This window comes from Sarcophilus harrisii, chromosome 4, assembly GCF_902635505.1.
Source record: "Sarcophilus harrisii chromosome 4, mSarHar1.11, whole genome shotgun sequence".
In the NCBI taxonomy this organism is placed as follows: domain Eukaryota; kingdom Metazoa; phylum Chordata; class Mammalia; order Dasyuromorphia; family Dasyuridae; genus Sarcophilus; species Sarcophilus harrisii.
This window is the reverse complement of record NC_045429.1, coordinates 3010946-3029559: the sequence shown is the minus strand read 5'-3', so window position 1 is coordinate 3029559 and position 18614 is coordinate 3010946. Positions and strand designations below refer to the sequence as shown.

Genomic DNA, 18614 nt, shown 5'->3' with positions numbered 1-18614 from the left:
GGACACAGACTGAGCAGGCCTGGATGGGTTGAGAGGGGCACAGCTGGCAGGACTACGTGCATGGATGACATGGCTAGAGAACACGGCTACCCACACTTGTATGTCTCTCATCCTCTCAATTCTGTCTTTGAATATCAAGCAACTGCACAGGGCCTGGAGCCGAGTAAGTTCTTGATAATTGTTTGTGACTGATTCATTGGATCATAGAGTTAGATCTGGAAGGAACCCTAAAAACCATCTAGTCCAGGGGTCCTCAAATTTTTTAAATAGGGGGCCAGTTCACTGTCCCTCAGACTGTTGAAGGGCCGGACTCTAGTAAAAACAAAAACTTTGTTTTGTGGGCCTTTAAATAAAGAAACTTCATAGCCCTGGGGAGGGGAATAAACATCCTCAGTTGCCACATCTGGCCTGCGGGCCGTAGTTTGAGGACCCCTGATTTAGTCCATGGCCATGTTTTATAGGAACCAAGGCTTGAGGAGGTTCGGGTGTTCCCAAGACCATGGTGGAGACCAAATAATGACAGCAAGACTTGAACTCAGATGAGACCCTATTTTTAAAACTCTTCACATAGTGCCTGGTACCTAATAGATGCTTAATGAGTGACTGTTCTCTCTGGACAGGTGATTCTAAATCCAATACTTTTCAATCTTTCTTACATGTTTTGCTTATGTCATACTGATTGAGATTCTGTTTCTAAATCTCTCAGCACGGTATCTGGCACACTGTAGGCATTGTAGAAATTCTTACTCCCTTCCCTTCCTTCTTTTCTTTTCCCTTGGTAAAACCCATTTCTCCCCAAATCAACTAAAGCATAGATAGAGATTTTGTATTTTATTGTTTTTAATCAGTAAACTGAAGCTCCAATAGATCATGATTCCAGTCCATGAGTCATTGAATTCAGAGCTAGAAGAATCCTTAGAAATGGACCTCCTGCATTTTAAAGAATGTGAAATTAGGCTCAGCCAATCAATCAACATTGATTAAGCACCTATTGTGTATTGCTAAGCACTGGAAATACAAAAAGAGGCAGGAGATAGGCCCTGCTTTCAGAGAGTTTGTCTAGACTAGCTAAGTAACTTGGCCAAAGTCACAGCTGGAAAAGGAGAGTGTAGTTTTGAACCGGGCTCTTCTAAAGGTAAACACGGTACTTTTTTTCCACTCTGAGGCACAGGATGGGTGAGGGTTATCAAGACCAGCCTTTCGGTCTCATGGCAGCATTGGGCATGGGTGTGTAGGATTATCTCCTGCAAAGGGATGTTTACTTTGCTGCCAGAGCAAGAACCCAAGGATCTCCCTGGACCCTCCCCCAAAGCCTCTTGGGAGGATTCTTTCTCCTCTTCCATCTCGTTCTATGGAAAAAGTAGACAAAGTCTTGGCCCACTTTCTACCCAAGTTCTTAGTCATGTGATAGCAAGTCTGCCATGGGAATCCTTGGCCCTGCTCCCACTGGCCTGGGTCTCAAATGCCACTTAGGGTCATCCCTTGCTTGCCAGGTCATTAATGCAGTCACTGCAACACCAGGACACCGGCATGGGGGACCCCAAGGGGCTACTTTATTGACTTTCTTGACCTTTTTAAAGTCACAATGTTGGAATATCTAATCCTCTCCTTCAGTGGGAAAGAACAAGCTCAGGGCTAGGGTCCATAGTCCCTTTCTTAAGGATACATGTCCGCTCAGAGGGAAGCAGGCCCAAGGCCTTTCCTCATAGCTATCCGTGAAAAGCAAACCTAGAGAGACAGAAAAAGAGATAGAGACACAGAGACAGAGAGAGACAGAGACAGTCAGAGACAGAGAAACAGAAAGGGAGGGAAAGAGAGAGATAGAGAGGAGGAGAAGGGAGAGAGACAGACAGAAAGAGAGTGAGAGAGAGACAGAAAAGGAGAGGGAGGGAAGGAGAGAGGAAGACAGAAAGACAGAAAGAGAAGGGAAAGAGAGAGAGAGAGAGAGAGAGAGAGAGAGAGAGAGAGAGAGAGAGAGAGAGAGAACAGCTCAGGAGAATCTCCCACAGAAATATGAAGAAAAAAGCATTCTCTGAACCTTAAAGACCAAATCAGTGAGAGCCATTACTCTCAGGCCGGGCCCCACTCCATCAGTGCCAGGCAGATGTCCATGGGATGGCCGGGTAGGCTACAGACAGTGCCCAACTCTGACTGTGTCTTGAAGCTAGCCAGATTTTCTTGGTCATTTACAGTAAAGTGATGGTGGCTTTAACTCCTGCCCTTCCCTCGCAGCAGCTTCTGGGAGACTTGGAGATTTCTGCAGAAGCAGCAAACCAGCAAAAATGCTAACAGCCACAGCCCTTTATCGGGTACATGGTTTACTTCACACAAAGGAAAACACTGCAAGTTAGATAACTGAGGTAGTGGGAACAGAGGGGAAAGAGGAAGGGAAGGGAGAGATGCAGGAATATACTGGGATCGCTGTCACAATACCAGGCTGAGGCGACTCAATGAGACGAAAGGAGACTTTAAGGAGCAGACTCTCAGTTATTCCACTTCTAATGCAAAGAATCCCTGGGCTGTGGCTGTACTGGGGGTTTTCTCAGCAAAGACACTGGAATGGTTCGCCATTTTTTCTCCAGCTCATTTGCAGATGAGGAAATTGAGGCATGGAGGGTAAAGTGATTTGTCCAGCATCACACAGCCAGTAAGCATCTGAGGTCAAATTTGAACTCAGTTCTTCCTGCCACCATAGCCGATGCTCTATCTACTGCCTCCATCTGGCTGTTGTATTAATGTTTACAAAAAGATATAATTCTCAAGAAAAAGAACAAGAAATGGAGAATATATATGACCCTATTTCCAAAAAAAAAAAAAAAAAGAATTGAATGAGCCATCGAATAATGGCCAGGAGGAAAAGTAAAATACAAAAAATAAAATACATAAAAAAAAACATAAAAAAATCCACACAGGTGGATTTACCAGCAGATTCCAGCAAACATTCGGAGAACACTTAATGCCAGTGTTAAACACACCATTTGCAAATCTGGAGAAAACAGGGATCCTAGTAAATTCCTTCTGGGACACAAATATGGTTTTGATTCATAAACCAGGTAAATTGAAAACAGAGAAAGAGACTGTAGCCTAACTTCTGCAATGAATCTAGATGTGGAATGGACAAGACAGAAGCAAACAGTCCCCAGCACCTGACAGGGGACACAAGACGAGGAACCGGGAGCAGGGATGAGCGGGTGGCTGACCCCTGTTAGTCCCTGAAACTCTCTCTGCCTGCTTCATTTTCCCTGCCAGTCTGAAAGAGAATTAAATGAAACAACACACACAAGGGGCTTCAATGGGTTCTAGAAAGGCTAAATTGGCCAAGGTCATCATCCCTGGGGACCTAGAGAAAGGTTGTCATCACTGGGGTCCTAGAGAACTATGCAACAAAACTTGTGATGGAGTAGACAAGAATCAAGAGGAGTCAAGATGGGACAAGGGAAACAGAGTCTCAGCCTGTCCGAAGGCAACTCACCCACTGCCCCGTGTCCATCCCTCACCAACTCCTATCATTCCACATGCACCTTCCTCTCTTCCAACATGACTACCACCAGACTCCATCCCTCATCCTTCAAGCCCAGGCCAGCAAAATAATTACCCCCTCAACAAAGACATAGGTGTTCCTACCTGCCAACAAAAAGCATGGGATGGGACTAGAGCTAAGATTTGGTCCAAAGCTCTAAATCGAGAAAGAAAGCTGAAACCGTGAGCAAACAAGAGCAAAGACTTCCATTCCACAAAGAATATTATATGCTGCAGGAAAAATGCCAAAGGAACATCATCATTCTGAAATAATTACATGTAGAGATTCACACACACACAAAGAATAAATTGACCATGAAGATTCCTAGATTGAATGAAAGAATTAAGGAGAAGTAAAAAATGAAAACATATCTAACATTTATAACTCTTAATGTGAATGGGATGATCTTACCCATGAAAAGGAGTACACTGATAAATTAAATTAGAAAGCAGAAGACAAAGGTTTTTTTTTTATTATTTTAAAGAAAAATTAATGGAATGCTAAAATTCACACTGAGTTAAAATCAGGGATGGGAGTGGAATCTGTTATACTTCAGATAACCAGCCAGCCAGCCAGCCAAAAAACAGGGTTGGCCATCTTCATCTTGTTTTAAATAGATTTTTTGAGGTTTCTTTGAAATATTATATGAATAAGAAATTGCAAATATGGTAACATCAAAGGACAAATTGCCATGGTTGTGATGGTAAAGACAGACAAAATTTTAGGGTAGATTTCGAAAGTAATTAAATGCAATCCAGCGATTTTAATTGAGAGATAACCAACTTCTAGAAATACAAAACATAATTCCTAGGTTGTTTTTGATATATTAAAATAGAAATTTGTTTTACTTTCTTCAAACAGTTAAAACAAAGAACAATCTCCTAATTTTAGTAGCACATGCTCTTCTGGAGCCTATCTTAAGCCTTTAAAAAACTGTCTCATAACTAAAGCAAAAAATCACAATTTACCAGGGTGCTCGGGCTGCTTTGAAGCTGAGAAAAATGAAGCCTAAAATTATTAAAGCATTGTAACCTCCATAATAAGAGAGCTCTGAAACCCAATGATTTCCAAGGGCATTGGTGAAAAGAGCCAGGGGGCTGGGGCGGGGGGGAGAGGAATATACGTAATTGACTGTAATACACAGTAGTGATTTTTCAGTATAATAAAAGTGGCAACAAACCACTAAAGCCACTGAAAAGCTAAAGATTCATGCCTTTAAGAAAATAATGCTGATCTCGGGCAGTCCGCTGTTATTTTAAAGTGCCTACTGTGTGTCAGGCATTGGGTTAAGTGCTGGGAATTCAAAAAAAGGAGAGCCAGCCCCTGCTCTGAAGCAGCTCACAGTCTAATGGGTGGGGAGGGAAAGAATGGGAAATTCTATGATACTAAATCTTATTGTAGGGGCAACCGGGTAATGTAGCACATAAGAGTGCCAGCCCCAGAGTTCGAAGAACCTGACTTCAAGTCCAACCTCAGACACTTTCGAGCTGTGGAACACTGGGGAAGTCACCTAAATAAGTTTACCTCAATTCCCTTCTCATAAATGAGCTGGAGAAGAAAATGGCGAGCCATTCCTATGTATTTTCCAAGAAAACCCCAGACGGGTCATGCAGAGTCAGACAAGATTGAAAAGACTGAATGACAACCAGTTGATACATGCTTTCTCCCACTTTATATTTATCAAGCTGATTTGAGGGCCATAGTACAAGATTTTAGATATTTTCCGATTGGATTTTCATATTTTTTTATTTAGTATAATATTCTACCTTGTCCAGTTTCTTTGGATCCTGACTTTGTCATCCATTGTGTTAAATATCCCTTCAAATATCTGCATATTTGATAAGCATATGATCTATGTTTTTCTAAGTACTTGAGAAAATGTTAAACAGGCCCAGCCAAGTGGGGATCTCTGAGGAACTTCACTGGAGACTTCCTGCCACACAGCATTAAATCATGAACATCTAGCCAGCTCTGAATCCATTCCATTATATTATCTCCTCAATGAGAACCATGAGATATTTCACTGGAAACGTTGCTAGGTGATCTCTACCTGTAGTTTTCCCCTTGCCCGCTACTTAAATGACCCCATCCAAAAAAATGAGGTTATTCTAATATGCTCAATTCTTGATGGAGCCATGCTGGCTTTTCCAATCACTATTTTCCTGGTGAGATGTTTGCCAATCATTGCTTTAATGATCTGTTCTAAAATTCCAAGGTTTAAGGGGGACTGGGTCAAATTTATGAGTTAAAAGTCATCCTGCGATTGACCATTTATATATAAATGGTCAAAGAATATAAACAGGCAGTTTCCAGAGGAGGAAATTGAAGCCATCAATAAACATATGAAAAACACTCTATGTCATTAATCATTAAAGAAACATTTGGAAGGAACACAGTAGAGAATGTTTTTCTATCACACTCAGAAGTCTATTTCTTCCAGATCAAAGAGTCTGAAATTCCATAATACTAAGCACTCCCTTTTTGTTTCTATTTAATTTATTCCAATTCCTTTTTAGGCAACTAGCTTCCCTATCTATATTTATCAACATGGAACTCAGTACCGATGTGAGTTGTATCACCTATTCTGAAGTTGATAACACTGCAGAAACCTGACTGGCAGACAGATGGGGGCTCTCTTTGCTGTCCCTATTAAACCAGGAAAGCCTCCCGACATTGAATTATGGCACTAGAACTTACTGATGAGGAAGCAACACCTGAAGGTGACAAATTGGAATTTCCGTTGCCCACTTTCTGGTGGAAGTGCTAATGAGCGGCGCCATTGCCAAGATCTGGGGAGAACAGGAGGCAGATGGAGAAGCCAAGGACTCCTACAATCCACTTTGAATGAGGAATAATTAATTATCATTCAATCTGAACCAAATCCCCCAACAATACTCCAAGAAGCAAATAACTTGACATGGCTGACACTAGAGCATATGCGAAATATCTACCTGGGGGCGTGATTGACACCTGAAGATGAGATGCACTCACACAGGTGGATGAACTCATTGGGGGAAATTCAGGGAAATAGCTAATCAATCATCATTTATGAAGCCTTACTATGTGCCAGGTGCTGAGGATTTTGTCGTTGTTGAGTCGGATCGGAATCACTCTAACCCTTATTTGGGGTGTTCTTGGCAAAAAGTAAGGGTGGTCTGCCGTTTCTTTCTCTGGTTCATTTTACAGTTGAGGAAACGGAGGCAAACAGGGTTAAGTAGCTCGCCCAGAGTTACAAGCTGCCTTTGAAGTCGGCTCCTCCTGACTTTAGGGCTGGCACTCTATCCACTGCACCACCTAGCTGTGGTGGAAAGGAAAGTCTATTAATAAAAGTTACCAAATGTTTTGCTTTTCTTTGAGTATTCCAGCTAAAGACTACCCCCGCTGTACACTGACTTTTCAATGCTTCAGTGAATTTTTAGTTTCATCAGTATAGGTCAGAAGACTTCCTTTCCCAATGCATATCACAGCCTCTCTACCCCTGACATTTTACTCTGTGAAACTCTGCTCCGTGATCTGTAAATCCTGCATAAAGTATCTGGAGGCCATACTGTCATCATCATAAAAGCTAGCATTGATATAGTACCTACTGTGTGCCAGGTGTTGTGCTAAACACTGTATAAATATTATCACGTTTGATTCTTTCAACGATCTGGTAAAGAAGGTGTTCCCATTATACAGAGGATGAAACTGAGGCAGGCAGAGATGAAGTGATTTGCCCAAGATCACCAGTTAGTAAATGTCTGTGAATGGATTTGAATTCAGTTCGTTCTGACTCCAGACCCCCTTCTCCATGGTAGCCTCTACACAGGATTTAAAAGAGACAACTTTGGTGACATAAATCAGAAAAGCTTTTCTACAAACAAAATCAGAAAGAAATCAGCTAGGTGGGGAAACGTTTTTAGAGTAAATTTTTCTAATAAAAGTTGGGTATTTGAAGTGTGAAATATCCTAGGAAATTTTGTGCAGTTGTAATAAATTTAAAGGTTTTTAAATTGTTTAAAATAGTTTTAAGCTTTATTAGCTTAAAAGTTCATGAAGACTTTTGGGACTCCCAAAATATAAGGAATTGACTCATCTATAAATATATTTATATTATATATATATAATCATATTATATATATAATATATTATAAATCTATAATAGTCATCTTCGTGATGTTTAGGAACAAGAGCAATTCCCCCATAGATAAATGACCAAAGTATATGAAGAGGCAATACTCAGAGGAAGAAATTCAAGATATGTGAGGAAAAATGATTTCCAAATCACTAATAATTAGAAGGATGCAAACTGAAAAACTCTGAAGTCCTACTTCATATCTGTCAATTTGAGGGAAATGGCAAAAAAAAAAAAAAGTTGTCAGAAAGACTAGAAAATCAGGTGTGCTAAAACCCCACGGAGTTGGTTCATTCTGGAAACTCATTTGAACCCACCTCCCCCTGCCATAGTCACCAAATTGTTCGTACCCTGTTACTCAGTGATATTACTACTAGGCTTCCACACTTAAGAGACCAAAAGGAGGAGGGAGGGAGCCACAGGCACAGCAGCTCTTTCAGTTGCAGCCCAGAAATGGATACAAAAGGCTCCCTCCTCAACCTGAATGGTTCAACCCGCTGGTGTACCAGTGTCATAAGAAATGATGACAAGGAGGATTTCAGAGAAGTCAGGGGAGATTTGTATGAGATTATACTGATTAGTAAAGAACTAGGAAAATTAACAATAAAAACACTGTAATGCAAAATAGGAAGAAAGTCTTAAAACTCTTAATGCCCAGGCACAACATGAGATAAATCAAGCCTAGCTGGAGCTCCTCACCTTCCTTGGGCCCATCCCAGGGTTTCCATAATAAAGGATGCTGAAGGAAGTGGGCTCATTCACATGTGGGTGGACAGGACGGTCTGATTGTGTGAGCTGAACAACCATTCTCAGTTCCCTTTGTGTGGATTCCCTAACAAATGTGGGGGATGTGCTCAGCCCCCCAGCCTGCAGAAGGACCCCAGCCCCCAGGGCCTGCTGGGAGTGCACCGTGCACCCATCTCCGTGGCATGTAAAGTTTCACCCTTCCCTTTTCTCTGAGCCTGCAGAACATCAGAGGCTGCATTGTCCAGATCAATGTCTAATGATTTTTTTTTATCTATTTATATTTCTTCTCTTAAATTAAATGGTTTTGCTCCCTGAAGTTGACAAGCACACTTTGTTTTCAGCCGCAGCAGCTGCCGACATGGCTTACCACCACATCCGACCTCCCATCGGCTATTCCATTCCCAAACCCATCTCGTCTTTGTTAATGAGAGGCTGGAACGCGTGTCCTGAAGTGAGTAATTTTTTTGGTCATGTATAAAACGTGTTATGGTCAAAAATCTGTTTCAAATTGAGCAACAAAGTCGACTTTAAGTGTCTATTTTAAGAGTGATTTGCCTTCTGCTCTTCGTCCTCCAATTGCTTCAGAGAATGTTAGTTCTGTGTGTTTATTCCATTTTCCCCCCCCTCTGATGTTGAAATGTTTCTCAGAACTAACCAGAAGGCCCAGATCTGCTACTTGCCATCTGGGTGACTGTGGGCCGCATAGGGCCTTCCTGGCCCTTGCTTTTCTCATCTGTAAAATGAGAAGTAGAAGCGCCCACCATCCTGTGTCCTTTCTGGCTGAGTCAGTGGTCCCAGGGGCCTAAGGATGAGGGGCCGCCGATGACTCCGGGTCCTGGATGCCTCTGGCACGCTCGGGATGCACGTGCCGGGTACAGCGACGCCGCGTAACCCTGCATCTGCGTCCGAGAGACATTCCAGTCCAGGTTAGCCCCGCCGGATCCCACAGAGGGACTTTCGTCAGTCCCTCAGTCAGTATTCCATGAGCTCCTATTGTGGGTGAGGAACTCTGCCCAGCCAAACAAAACCCCCCAGGAGATTACACTCGGGGACCACCGTGCACCTGTGTGTGCCATATGCATGCACACATATCCATATATGTACATCCATGTGTATACACAGGCAAGTGGGGCTGTGCAAATCTGTGTGTGTGTATGCTATGTATATGTGTCGGTTGGTATAGATGCCTATGTGTGAACATATGGACATTGCTTAGAGGCATATACATCTGTGTTTTATTGCATTATGTGTACAGGTAGGTATAGAGACCTGTGTGTGAACATGTGCACATATGGACATTGCTTAGATGTCTATATTCCTCTGTGCCGGCATGTGGATGCTGCCCCCCTGAGAGAATACCCAGTGCCCCAAAAGTCATCATGCAGCTTGTGCCATTACCCAAGCCCTGGGGGTGCCCTCCAAGGTGGGGGCTGTGTCATTCTTGCCTTTGCTGTGCCTAGGACCCAGCCCAGAGAGGGAATTTAAGGCATTCTGATAGAATGACTCCTCTGTGGCCCTTTTTTCCATCCTTCCCAGAATCCCCCAACGGCTTTCCCACACCATGTTGGCAGAGTGGCGAGAGGAAGAGAGAAGGTTGCTTTGGGGTGGCTGCTGTGTGCCAGGCACTGTGGGCATTTAAGACACTCTGGGTCCAGCAGTGTGGGGAATGTCCACTGAGGAGGCTCACTCTGCCAGTGCAAGTGGGAAATTCCCCGCAGCTCTTCAGTTTAGAAAATGGTGTGGGTCCTCATGAGGTGAAGGGACTTACCTGGGGTCACACAGCCAGGGGAAGAGTCAAATATTGGTCTCTCTTACCCTGAGGCCAGTTTGCTGTGAGGTCCCTCACAGGGAATGGTTTTTTAAAATGCTGGCCTGGTTATTTCATTGGTTAAGGGAACTCCCAGTGAGAGAATGCCCTTTTCCAAAGTATAACAGAGCCTGCCCCCAAACTGCCAAGCAGCTCAAGTCGAAATCACTGCGGTTTGGGCTCCCTCGGCTGCAAACCCGCTTCTCAAACCGGCTCTACAAAAAGAGGAGGAAATAGCCCTTCACCAGAGGGAGGGTCCCTCTGCTTCCCACAGACGCGCTAACCGGCCTTGTGACAATGGAGGATGATTGCTCCTGACAGTTAACATGTAAAGGAAAGGGGAGAAAAGGCACCAGACCTTTTACTTCTTATTACCTGGCTTTTCATGAGAATTCATGAAGAAGCCACAAAAGTCTTTAAGGAAAAACACTAATCAGGAGAAGATTCAGAGATTTTCTTGTCTGATTTCCTCATTTTATGGATGAGGAAACAGACTGACTTGTGCAGGGTGCCCAGAGGGCTTTGGGAGAGCTAGAATTTAAATTCATTCCAGTGAATGTGTGCTCTTCGTAGGATGCTGTCTGCAAGGATGGTTGGATGGCGTGGGGTGCTGGGAACTCAGGAATTCTGGGGCACAGCCCCACAAACTCCAGATGCACCTGTGTCACCGGGCCAAGTTCTGCAGAGGTCCAGCATCTGCAGAAGTGATAACTGGCTCTGACATAGCCTGGAGGATTGGCAAAGCCCCCTTTGCCACATTATCTTAAATAATCTTTATAAAAGTCCTTTGAAATGAGTTTTTGGGCCTTATTGTCCTGGGTAAGAGATAAGAACACCAAGCTGAGAGAGATTAACTGACTTGGCCAAAGTCACACAGGTAAATGGGAAGTCACATTTTCTTGAACCCCACCTCAAGTATTCATCAGCAAGGTCTGGGCTTCTTAAATTTTTTCTGCACTTTTCCCCCCTTTTTTCCCCAAGAACTTTTTACATGACTCTGGGCATAGAGGTTTATGAAGTGGGTATACAAACCAAACATCATAATTTGTGACTCACATTGAATTAGGAGACCCCATTTGGGTTCTCAAGCCACTGCTGAAGAAGCTGAGAACTAGGCCACAGCTATCAACTCTCCTGCGATGCGTGCCAGGAACACTAACATGGAATAACTCTTGGATTATAAAAGCTGATGTGTGGCTGTCAAAGCGAGGAGCTCTTTGCAATCTTCCATGGACTTCTACCAGTGCTCTGGGACCCACTGGTCCACTTACAATCAGCCTATTCCTGGGAGGCTTCACAGGAAGAGAGTCCCCAGAACCTCTCCATGTGGGGGACCTCACAGAGTCCCACATCCCAGTACTGGGACAAGGCTCAGAACCCGCCCAGTCCAACTCATGCCAGCCAAGAAGCTCTGCCAGAATGTCCTGGCAAAGTGGCCGTTCAGGCTTTGGATTTGGTGTGGTCAGCTGTCATTGTTGGAAGCTTTTCCAATCAAACTGGTGACTCCTCCCACTGCTCCTCCTCCTGTCCAAGCAAGCACCTGGGCCAGATAGAATTCTCCACCAAATCTGTGGGTTCTCTTCTCCAGCCTAAACAAAGCCCCTTCCTCCGCTGGGCTTATCTCCCTCCCAATGCTCTGTATTCTCTAACTCACCAACATCCTGGTGCCAGGGACAGAACGCAAGCCTCCAGCTAGGACGGAGGGGGCAGACGGCCAGGGAACTGCCACTACCTCTTCAGGGCCAGGGGTACCTCCTTCTGGCCCCACAGACTTCCCTTGTCTTGAAGACAAAGCCACGTCTCCATGTAGTTCAGAGTCCCTCCCACCTAGCCAATACCACTCCCGCCTCTCCCACTCTGAAGCAGAACCTCTCTGACCCCCCTGGTTTTCTCTCATATGGCGCTCTACCTCCCACCTCTGAGCCTTTGCACTGACCATTCCTCTTCCTAGAGTCCCAGAGATGCACTCCAGCCCTACCTGATTGCCCCACCTCCTGGCATCCATCTCCCAAGCTACCTCAGAGTTAGCTACTTCTGTTTGTCTGTGTTAACTTTAGGCCATGGGTAAACTTATTCCCATCCCTTAGAAAGCAACCCCATTGGGATCTCTTTGTATAGCATCTCCAGCCCTTGGCCCTAATTAGTGCCAGCCAATCGGTGGTTGGTTACTGCATTCCAAGACGCCCTTGGGTTTCTTGTCTACTGCGGCCCGAGGGTTGGGCACCAGGGGCCAGCTCTAAGAGAGACTGCAGGAGAATGGGATCAGCTCTTGGTGATTGTTGACTTTGGTCTAGTACTATGCTCGTAGAATAATTCTGGCTTGTAAAGGAGAGCTAAGGATACCTATGTCATAGAATGTCTGGCCCTGACAACAAAGGCATATTCATATGATAAATAAGATAGAAAGATAAGATCATTTCTAACAATAAATAAGAACTAAGTGAATGAGGGCTAGAGCAGGCAGAGGTGCTGCAGAGGGAATTATTTCAGAAGAGCTATCTTCTAGTTAACCCTTTAACGATGGTAAACCCCTTGCACAGTGTCTTATCTCCATCAGGGAGGTGCTGTTATCACTTCCACTTGACAGACAAGGAAACCAAAGCTGACCAAGGCTAAGAGACTTGGCTAATCACACATGTAGCATAAATGTTAGAGACAAGACTCACAGGCAGATCTCCCTGACCCCAAGCCCACCACTTTCTAGGCAAATCATCAAGCATTTATTAAGGATTTAATGAAAGACCATGTGTCAGACTGGCAGCTAGGGGACCTGGAGGAGAGAGAACTGGGTCCAGAGTCAGGAAGACCCAGCCTCAGACACTTATTCACTGTGTCACCCTGGACAAGTCAAGGAAGCTCAGTTTTGCTTCAGTTTTCTCTGAAAAATGGGAGAAGGTACCTTCTCCTGGTATGTTTGCCAAGGAGACCCTAGTGGGTCACAAAGGGCTGGACATGACAGATCGACTCAACAACAAAATATGCCAGACTCTGGCTCAGCACTAGAAACGCAGAGAAAAAGTCAAAATGGGGTCCCTGCCTTAGGGGGTCTCCCCCTGCCATCAGGGGAGAACTTGCAAACAACCATGTCCACACACTACTTTTGGAAGGTACTCCCAGAGGGAGATTTTAGGGATAAGGGCAACAGCAAAGCAGGAAAGCCTCTTACAGAAAGTGGAAGTGGAATCTCTCCACCTTGTCCTGTCTCTGTCTCTGTCTCTTCCTTCCCTTCCCTCCTCTCTGTCTCTCTCCTATGAATAAGATCTGCCGCCGCCCCCCCCCCCCAACTAGAAAGCTACAGCTCCTGCAGATTTAGGCCAGAAGTGAACTATCCTAGCCCGCCCTACCTCGGGGTCATTTGTCCCCATTTCATTCATTCAAGTCTCAGCCTGAAGTTGTTCTGACACAAGCAGCTCCTCTCCTTCTCCTCTGGGGAGCCATCAGGGCCTTCTCCTCTGGGGAGCTGTCCAGCACCATCAGCGCCTTCTCCTCTGGGGAGCTGTCCAGCACCATCAGCGCCTTCTCCTCTGGGGAGCTGTCCAGCACCATCAGCGCCTTCTCCTCTGGGGAGCTGTCCAGCGCCATCAGTTCCTCTCCTCTGGGGAGCTGTCCAGCGCCATCAGAGCGGCTGGTGCTTTTACAACCCCTTCTTCTTGACAGGATCCCTCAGGGCAGGGGGGATCAGGACTCACACAAGAGATGGGCTCCTTGCCTCCGTTATTTACCTAAACCCCCACCCCTACCCCCGTCATTCTAATCTGAAGATTAAAACAGCCAGAGGAAAAAAACACACAAAATTCTGTTATTGCTTTTTATTTTTATTTTTTATTTATTTTTTGGACAAGAAGCCTTGTGCTAATCTGCCAATTTGGACTCCTCCGGGCCTCCACGTTTGACTGAGTCCAAGATCCCCACCTAGTGGCAGTCCGTAAGATTATAAATTTTAGGGAAAAGTCTCATTACCTCTCCAGGGAATCAGAAAAGCCTGTATTTATTCTCCCAAAGAAATAACTGACTTAAAAGTTGTCTCCTCCTTCCTCCACACCCCCCACCCCCTGCCAACTCCATCTAGCACATTAACTATATTTAAGATCTAGAAAAATGTCAGGACAGGAGTTATAAATGAGTAAAACACTTTTAAGTGCACATGAAGCTGCCTTTTAATTTCCTTACTAAGCTTAGGGAAAATACAACAGAACAGAAATAAAAGGATGTCATCAGCAGCATAGAAAGCAGAATTGCACTATATATTAATTGAGATGTGGATAATAACCCTCATAAAATAAACAACTACAAATCTGCTCAATTGGTTTTTTTATCCTATTTTAATTTCTCAATTGTCATTATTTGGTTGCTTTTCCGGTAGAAAAAATGACTGCCAGACTCATCTTCACTTTGTGAGTTTTCTCCTTCCCCAGGGGATGATAATTAATTGTGTCAAATGGATCTTGCTGGTTTGGTCTCTGGTTTCTGCATCGCCTTCAACCACAGAGTTTTGCTTCCCTGATACAAAGGTTTGAGTGAGGCTTTTCTTTCCCCAAATAATGCATGTGAAATGCTTCTAAAGGCTAGGAGGGTGTGTTTGTGCTCTCGGAAGAAAGCTAAAGGAGAAAGCGATTATTATTTGAGTTATTTGGCTCACTTTGTTCTGCCGCCAAAGGTGATGGATTAGCATATTCAGCAGATGGCAGAAACGGTGTAGGGTCTGCAGCAGAGTTTTCAGCATCATTTACCCAGCTAGGAATTAGAGGCACCTCATTTTCTGCCTCAAAATGACAGTCTTTTACCTCTGGTAACACAAAGGCATCTCCATGCTTCTCAGCGGGGATTACATCTTTTCCATGTTCATCATCACCTTCATCTGGCCGCATGTCTTGAACCTCTTGTACGTCCTTCCCCGGCGTGTGGTTATAAATTGGGGGATCGGTTTCATTAGGCAGCAGCCCAGTTTTGGTTCTGGGGGATCGGTTGCTATTCGCACTGCTCTGAATGGCAGGACTTGGTCCCAGCAATGCCGGCGGGTCACTTTTTCCATATTTCCGACTGCCCCGGCTCTCTTCCGATACGCTGGGGAGGGCCATCTCCTCAGCTTGAGTGATCGCCCCATAATTGGCCCAGCTTCTATGAGCCGCTTCTTTATTTTCTCCCACTCCTATTTTCTCCCTAGGTGCGTCTTTGCCATCATCCCTGGGCAATCCATTTGCGCTCTCAGTTCCTCTTTTACTCCTACTGGGTGGGTGCCAATTGGGTTGAGTGCCAGGAAGAGGAGTGTTGATATCATTGGAAAACTCAAGACTATTTTGGTAGGGAACGAAATCGGATTCTACAAATAAGATATCGCTATTGGATGGGGCCTGAAGAGGGAGAGAAGAGGCATAAGACTCTGTTCTAGAAATACTGTTGTTTGGGGAGTTGGGCCCCCCACTTGCACTGCCATTTTTGGCTACTTGGGATGAAGTTCTGGGACTGCCCTTCGTAGTTTCCTGCTCAGTTCCTAGCTGTGGACGATGCAGATACTGTGGCTTGAAAGGTAGCGCTTCCTCTGGACTAGAATCCTTTGGGTCTAGCTTGAAATCGCCTTCTGATTGGGTTTCATTCCTCAAGGTGGAAGAGTCACCATCTTCCTGCCTCAGAATACGCTGTGGCGGGCAGTGCTCCCCATCCTCAGTGGTCCCCGGTGCCACTTGGTCAGCCTGGGAATGCCGAGGCTTGAAGTGACCGTTTGGGGCACCTTGACCAGTACCCGATGAACAGCTGAGCACTGAAGGTGGTGGGAGAGCAGCACTTTCTATCCTCTGCTTTGGGGATGATGCAGGGGATAATCCTGTCAGAAAGCCTGAAGAAGTGAGCGATGAAACATGTTCAGGCTGGCCCCGTCCAGGAGCCTGAGCAGGAAGGTGAGGGGTACATTCCCTAGGGCTCTTGCTGACTCCAGACATCACCTGAGCCCCATTTGGGATTCTGTGGCTTTCATCTGAGATCTGTGTGTTAGTCATAATAGGAATCAGTGTTCTCCCATTTCCACTGCTCTTGGGCTGCCCAAGGGGACCCTCAGGCCCAACGGGGCTCCTTGGCTGTTTCTTCTGAGCTGCCTCCCTCTCAGCGACTTTGGACAATTTCTGCTGAGCTCGTTTCTTGCCCCGCTGTGAGGATTTGGGGGAACATCTCTCTGTGTCGGGCTGCTTTTCTGGGTGGATTCTTAGTTTCCTAAAGGGGCATAAATTTAATTTAATGTTAAAATTCTGTCCTTTCATTTTTCTCTTGGGGTAGGAGGCTCTGGGTGGCCCTTTGTCTGGAATGTGAGTATGGGGAAAGTCTTTCCCCCCTCTTGTCTTTCCCTGCATCTCGCTCAGCTTCTCACTACGGCGGCCGGCGCCTCGGTCATGTGGAACTGGCTTCTGGACCCACAGGGCTCCAGCCTCCGCTGAGTCAGACAGGAGCAGAGTCAGCCCGTTTTCTTGGTCCAGGTCCGGAATGTGGAAGCTGACTCTCTTTCGGACGCGCGTTTTTTTCCTGGCCGATGGCCCCATGTTGTCCCCACTGGGCCAAAGTTCTTTGAGGGAGCCCTTCATTTGCATTTGGTCTTCCTGGGACTCTTGGTGTTCCCTAGACCTTGATTTCCTTTCATTTGTACAGTCTTGCAGTTGATCACACAGGATATATCTACACATGAGGGAGTTGCCGGGGGGCAGATCGGGGGGTTGGCTCTGACCCGGCAGACCCGGGCAGAGCGGGCGGTGATGTTGCACATCGTTTTGTGTGCAGCGCTCCCTGGGCCTGGGAGGCTTGCTCCATGAGCTCCCGGTGAAGCGTCTTTGTTGGTGAGGGTGAAAGCTGTCCTCTTCTGCTTCTGTCGGAGGCTGCCACAGCTCATTTGTCAAACAGGTCTCAAGGCCTCCCTCTGCCAGGGCCGAGGCGGGCGCGGGGCCTCTTCCATCCCACGTGTCGCTGCTGATATCTGATGAACGACAAACATAGGCATTTAGCGTGGAGGAACTCTATCGCACCGGCTGAACAGATGCTCTGCCGGCCCTCAGAAGCAGCGCCCGGGAAGATGGCTCTGCTGCTGGCAGATCCCAGGAACACCACCGCTAACGCTCAACCAAATAGACAGGGAGGCGTCGGGGCAACTGCGGCAAGCCTCGGGGATGTGTCTGCCCATCGCCAGGATGGTGCTACCAGGAAACCTGCCCTGCCGAGCGCTGGGCTCGGGCTTCTCTCAGCCGGCTGCCTGCTTACTAGGAACCCCCTTCCATTTTGGAAACATAATCACATTACTTAGAAACCATCCGGCCCTTTCAATGTCACCAAGGGCGGCATTACCCATAAATCATCTCGCTTGAGAGATCAGATATAAGACGTTTATCGGCCTGTTTGGGATCAGCCCAGTGAGTGAAACCCCCCCCCAACTCCCATCTGCCCTGGATGTGGCTGAAAGCCCTGAACCCCAGGCCAGATCTAGAGCTATAAAGGCCAAAGACTTTCTATACCCCCGCTTGCCCAGAAGAAAAGGGCATCCTCCACAAGGTCCGGGATCTCAGAATCCAAAGCTCTGGGTTGTAACACCAGCTCTTAAATCTGTGTGTCACCCTGGGGGTCTGGGGGAGGGGGCAGAGGAAATTCTGGGGGATAATGAGAATGCCTGGAAGGAAGAAAAACAGGAAAAAATAACCCCCTGGCTTCTTTAGCAGATGAAACCCATTAGGTGGCTGGGCCCTGCAGCTGAGAGAGCCAGCGACTGCCATTGGGAAAGCTGGTATCCAGCCTCAGACACCCACTGACCCCGGCTTTCCTTCCCAAGCTAACCCTCGGTGTCCCTCTGTTTTCTCAGCTTAAAGTCAGGGGAATGGCAGCACTTCCCTCCCAGAACCATTTTCAGAAGCAACTGGGATAAGGTTTATAAGATGCTTAGTATGGCATTGGGCACACAGTAGGTACACTAAGCACCCAGTAAGTACATCAGGCACAGAGTAGGCACACTGGGCACATAGTAAGCACACCAGGAACACAGTAGGCATACCATGCACACAGTAGGCACACTGGGCATACAACAGGCACATCAAGTACACAGTAGGCACCCTGGGCACACATGTTTTCACTCTTCTGCCACCTAATAAGGTTGAGGGTTGCCTCCTTCCACCACCATCCAAACATCCATCTCTAGGAAGTGCTAGGGACTGGGGGTCCGGCCGAAGGTGGACCTGTCCACCTCCCACCCTAAGTGAAGGGAACATACGATCTCACTGGCACCCAGTTCTCCAGCTCTACCCTTAGCCAAAATGCAGCCCCTCTGCCCTACGTGTTTGGGACAAAGTGCTGCCTGACATAAATGAGCCCAGATAATTAACGGGAGCCTCCTTCCCCAACAGCTGCCATCGTCCTGACGTCACTGAGTTAAAGGTCTCGCCCCCGTATTTGGGTGGCAGAGT

The 18614-nt window shown here is 46.2% G+C and overlaps 1 protein-coding gene across 1 annotated transcript in view; it reads left to right on the top strand.

Moving 5' to 3' along the window:
• Positions 1–18614, top strand: part of TNNI3K (TNNI3 interacting kinase) — a 285034-nt gene that overhangs the window by 200204 nt on the left and 66216 nt on the right. The window contains exon 26 of the mRNA XM_031968361.1: positions 8723–8832. Coding sequence (XP_031824221.1) covers positions 8723–8832 — 110 coding nt within the window. The remainder of the gene's footprint in view (positions 1–8722; positions 8833–18614) is intronic.